General features: G+C 51.2%; 1 protein-coding gene across 1 annotated transcript in view; it reads left to right on the top strand.

Moving 5' to 3' along the window:
- The first annotated feature begins 4,635 nt into the window (after window positions 1–4,635).
- LOC124471876 (voltage-dependent calcium channel subunit alpha-2/delta-3-like) overlaps window positions 4,636–5,233 on the top strand; it is a 7,307-nt gene continuing 6,709 nt past the window's right edge. The window contains exon 1 of the mRNA XM_047026531.1: window positions 4,636–4,722. Within this exon, the coding sequence (XP_046882487.1) occupies window positions 4,636–4,722 (87 nt within the window). The remainder of the gene's footprint in view (window positions 4,723–5,233) is intronic.

The raw sequence follows: 5,233 nt of genomic DNA, 5'->3' as shown, positions 1-5,233 counted from the left end.
GAACAAGAACACTCGATTGTGTATTCAGTCCCCTGACAGGGGGGTAAAGGTCAGATAGGAGGCGTTTCATGTGGCCTGTAATGATGGAAGGATGTAAATATTCACTTACATTGTATTTCAGCTCCACTACTGTGTGTAGCATGTTGTTTGTGTGTGTGTGTGTGTGTGTTTGTCGGCCTGCAGACCTTTTGGACCTGTGAAGAGGATGTGTGTGTACACGCGTGTGTGTGTGTGTGTACGCGTGTGTGTGTGTCCCGCGGTCATAGCAGCTCTTATTATAATCCAATAGTAGAGAACCCAGGCCAGAAGGTCGACTCATAATTGAAAGTGCTTCAATTCAAACACATAAAAAAGAGAATCTGATTGCTATTGCAATCTCTATCATCATTATTTTCAATTTCTTGGCCGTGTGTGTGTGTATTTGTGTGTGTGTAGTTAACGGCTCTGCTAAAACACTAATGAGCAGATTCTCTGTCCAACCTGTTCCAGACCCCATCTGTCATCTCCACGGCAACCCTGTCGAGGCAGCTTCCATCTGGCGGACGCACCATGTGACCTTGGTCCAGCTCAGATGTAGCAGAGATGGTTGGGAACCAACACCAGAGAGCCCTTGTCTGAGATGTGCCTGGCCTGAGGATTACAAGGTTTGATCCAATCAAACGGACTACCCATAATTCTTTGCGGTTTGGTCAAAGCAAACATGAACCAAACATGAACCAGCTCTGGCGTGTCCACATTAGGATCGGAGGTTTGCGGTGGCCAAACCTTCACTTCAAAACAGATTCAGGACATGTTGACGCCATCATGGGACAACAATAGCAGCTTTCTTGGTCTAATGGTACATGACAAAGAGTATGTACGTTCGATTCTTGATAAATAACAAATCAGGGTGTCAGAGTCTGGATCTGCAGTCCAGTCTGAACATAACCTGTGTCCTTTACCAGATAGATGCATCCTAACCTGTGTCCTTTACCAGATAGATTGAACCTAACCTGTGTCCTGTTTCCAAACCGCCAGGGGTCATTCTGAAGGCCCTTCCTTGCACGCTCCCCTGTGGAGAGGACTTCATGTGGTTCTGCATTAGAATCACTAAAGCTTTACAGCTCTCCCAGAGGGGCCTTCTCAACATCTGCTTCTCTCCATTATCTTTGCTTTGCTCCCATCTGGCCGCCTCTCTATTGTTACCAACACACAGGAAGTGAAGAGTACAGAGTCGGGGACAACAGGGACAAGGGAAGAATGCTCCACAGGGAACCCTTATGTCTCCCTGACAGCAAGCAGTCTCCAGGTCTTCAGCTGAGGTTGGAACTTCCAGCTGGGTGTTTCTGTGGTGTTACCGCAGAAGCTGTGGTGTTGGGCTGCCGTCGGGGTGGGCCCCTCCCCGTGCCACCACGCGCCGCACACGGGCCGCACACCGCGCCGCACACGCACCGCACACGGGCCGCACACGGGCCGCACACGCGCCGCACACGCACCGCACACGGGCCGCACACGGGCCGCACACGCGCCGCACACGCACCGCACACGGGCCGCACACGCCCTCCTGAAGCACCTTAACAAGACGCCGGTATAAATAATAAAGCAGACAGACAGACTCTAAGAGAGATGAAAGGACTGAAACACAGGGGTCCTCAGGGAGGCGTGAGGAGATGAGAAACCCTTGCTTCTGGTCATGTTTGCATATATCGGACGGTGTTGCTGTCGTGGGTGTATGGACGATGTATGTGTGGAGGGGGATGCTGTGGATGAGTATATGGACAGTGTATGTATGGAGGGGGATGCTGAGGATGAGTATATGGACAGTGTATGTATGGAGGGGGATGCTGAGGATGAGTATATGGACAGTGTATGTATGGAGGGGGATGCTGAGGATGAGTATATGGACAGTGTATGTATGGAGGGGGATGCTGAGGATGAGTATATGGGACAGTGTATGTATGGAGGGGGATGCTGTGGATGAGTATATGGACAGTGTATGTATGGAGGGGGATGCTGAGGATGAGTATATGGACAGTGTATGTATGGAGGAGGATGCTGAGGATGAGTATATGGACAGTGTATGTATGGACGGGGGGATGCTGTGGATGAGTATATGGACAGTGTATGTATGGAGGGGGATGCTGAGGATGAGTATATGGACAGTGTATGTATGGAGGGGGATGCTGAGGATGAGTAATATGGACAGTGTATGTATGGAGGAGGATGCTGTGGATGAGGGCAGGAAAGGGCCGTGATCCAATACCCTCCGCCAAGGTGAGTCTGGGTTTAAACCCTACTCAGCCTGCCTTAGCAGACCTCAGGACAGCACACCAAGTAAGTAGCTGCTTTCTGATAACACAGCCAATAAAAACTGTGTGTGTGTGTGTGTGTTGGGGGGGGGGGACTGCTCCCTGAGCAGATTAACTGGCCTCCTTTCTTCCTGCCTGTTATCTAGAGACACACAGAAGCAGAAATGCACACACACACACACACACACACACTGTATGTGTTGATGTGCTAGGTCAGACTCACCCACAGCAGCACATGCCATTCCTCTCAGCATTCAGCCCCCGGCCGTCAGGCTAAACTTAGCCCTCAGAGGTCATCTCCAGGAGTGGTTATCACCACCAAGGCGCTGTGGGTCTGGTAAACACGGCCAAACAAGACCTTCCAGTCAGATGAGGACCAGCCCTGACACGGAGACCTTCACTGGGAGACTGATAGTGTATCTGAAGACTATTCTTGCAGGGCTCTATCGGGTCAGATAGGACCAGGCTGGTTTTAAACTGGCTTGCCAGACTGGTCACATGTTATACAGGACAAATTCTAGTTGTATAGAAGGCTGACTGTTTCAGAAGCCTTCCTTGTCAAAGGCCCTTTTTGGTTTTTGGTATAATATTTGTTACGAAGCAATGCACATGACATTTACATTTAGTAGACAACGCTTATCCAGAACGACTAACAGTAAGTACAGGGACATTCCCCCGAGGCAAGTAGGGTGAAGTGCTTTGCCCAAGGACACAACGTCATTTTTGCACGAACCAGCAACCTTCTGATCAGTAGCCCAATTCCCTAACCACTCAGCCACCTGACTCCCATGCACATACAAACGGCTCACATCACACCCTGTCCTCTGAGATGAGGGGCTAGATGGGGGGCTGGGTGGGGGGCTGGGTGGAGGGGCTGGGTGGGGGGCTGGGTGGGGGGCTGGGTGAGGGGCTGGGTGAGGGGCTGGGTGGGGGGCTGGGTGGGGGGGCTGGGTGGGGGGCTGGGTGAGGGGCTGGGTGGGGGGGCTGGGTGGGGGGGCTGGGTGGGGGGCTGGGTGAGGGGCTGGGTGAGGGGCTGAGCAGGAGGCTGAGCTGGAGGCTGGGTGGAGAGCTGAGCAGCAGGTTAGCGCCGGGCTGCCTCCCCAGCAGGAGGATGCTCCAAGGTTAAGAGCGCAGGCAGGAAGGAGAGAGGGGCATTATCAGTCAGCACTGGAACGCTCACCACAACACTGAGCAGTTCTGCACCAGTAACCTGGGCAAATTGTTAGGATTATTATCCCACAGTGGGTGGGTGTGTGTATGTGTGTGTGTGTAGGGGGGGATTGTGTGTCTGTGTGTGTTGTGTATATTAGCGACTGTATCTCAATGTGTGTCCGTGTGTGTGCATGCTAGTGTGTGTGTGTGGGGTCTGTGTTGTGTGTACATCAGTGACTGTGTCCTAATGTGTATCCATGGGTGCATGCCAGTGTGTGTGTCTGCAGGGTGAGGGGACAAGCATACGGGTCCAGGTGGGGACTACCCGTCACCCAGATGATCCTGCAGCAGCTGTTCTGAATTAGAGACAAATAAAGAGTCTAATTGTTATTCCCAGGGACCTCCAGCACCAGCTAATTGGTGCACCTTCTACCTGATTGTAATTGATTATCTGGCGCAGCCGTGTTCCGAGCCAGACGATAGGGAGTAGAGAGGCTCAGGTGTGCGTTTGTTTGCCGCTGTAAGATGGATGACCTGGAGTCAGGGGCGTCACTGAGCCGGGTGGAGCTTAGAGGACAGAAGGGAAGAGAGTCACGTATCGCCTCGTGAAAAACCTTCATCCCTCCGCTTGTTTCTCTTCTATTCTTTATCTCTTTTCTCTTTTTCTCTATCTCTCTATCCCTTGTCCGTCCTCTATTTTCTACGTTTTCACAAACCCCCCCCCCACCCCACCGACACACACACATACAGTACACCCAACCACACACATACAGTACACCAACACACACATACAGTACACCAACACACACATATAGTATAACCTTGACACTCTCTTGCTATGGTGCATTTCTGTCAATTTACCCAATGTGAAGGCCTTAGGGCACACACACACACACACAGAGAGAAAGAGAGAGCTTAGAGCACATCTGAGGTGACATACAGTAGAATGAGAGGGACAGAGAGAGAGAGAGAGAAATCCAGCTTCACATGACAGTGGAAACAAACAGCTGACGTGGTGTGGACCTTTGTGTGGATGATATGTGGTGCATTGTGAAGGTTGAGGGTCCGCCTCAATGCTCAGATACAGAGTCTAGAAGCAACAGTCTAAACTAAAAGAGGTCATATCCTCGACGCACTGCACCGGATTTCACAACAAAGGAAACGACTGGTCACAACATGATAATGGCCCATGATAATGGTTTCCTGTTTCGGCGAGCATTACTGTTTTCTGCCGTGCGAGTACTTTCCCCCAGAAGAAGATGCTGCCTGTAGGATGTTTGAGGTGAGTTTACCGTTGACTCATGTATAACATCTAAGGCTCTGGGAAAGTGCCTCTCTGAGTAGTCATGACAACTATGTACATTCTCTCCAAGCATACTTGAGAACAGACTCAACCAAAACTTTGACAACAGCTTCCATCTTCATTCTGTGACACTACCATTCCTATTTAGTACGTCAGAAAAGATTTAGCGTGTCCCATTACATGGTGCCTGGGATACGGCGCTCTAAAACACGTCCCATTTCATTCTGCCTGCGACAGTACACACTTCAATCAGCTGAGCTGTGGTACCTGCTAAAAGTAAAAAGTACAAGTGTGCAGTTTTTGCCTCTCTCTCTTCTTGTCTCAATCTCTATCTCTTTCCTTTCTTAATTCCTCCCCCCCTTCTCCCTCCCCCCTTCCCCCTTCTCCCACAACCCCCCTCCCTCCCTCCCTCCCTCCCTCAACTCCCCCTTCCCCCCCTCCCTCCCTCCCCCCCTCCCCTCCCACAACTCCCCCCTCCCTTCCTCTCCCC

The sequence above is a fragment of the Hypomesus transpacificus genome, chromosome 9 (genome assembly GCF_021917145.1).
Source record: "Hypomesus transpacificus isolate Combined female chromosome 9, fHypTra1, whole genome shotgun sequence".
NCBI classification, from domain to species: domain Eukaryota; kingdom Metazoa; phylum Chordata; class Actinopteri; order Osmeriformes; family Osmeridae; genus Hypomesus; species Hypomesus transpacificus.
Note: the sequence above shows the minus strand (reverse complement) of the source record. Positions and strands in the feature narration are given on the sequence as shown.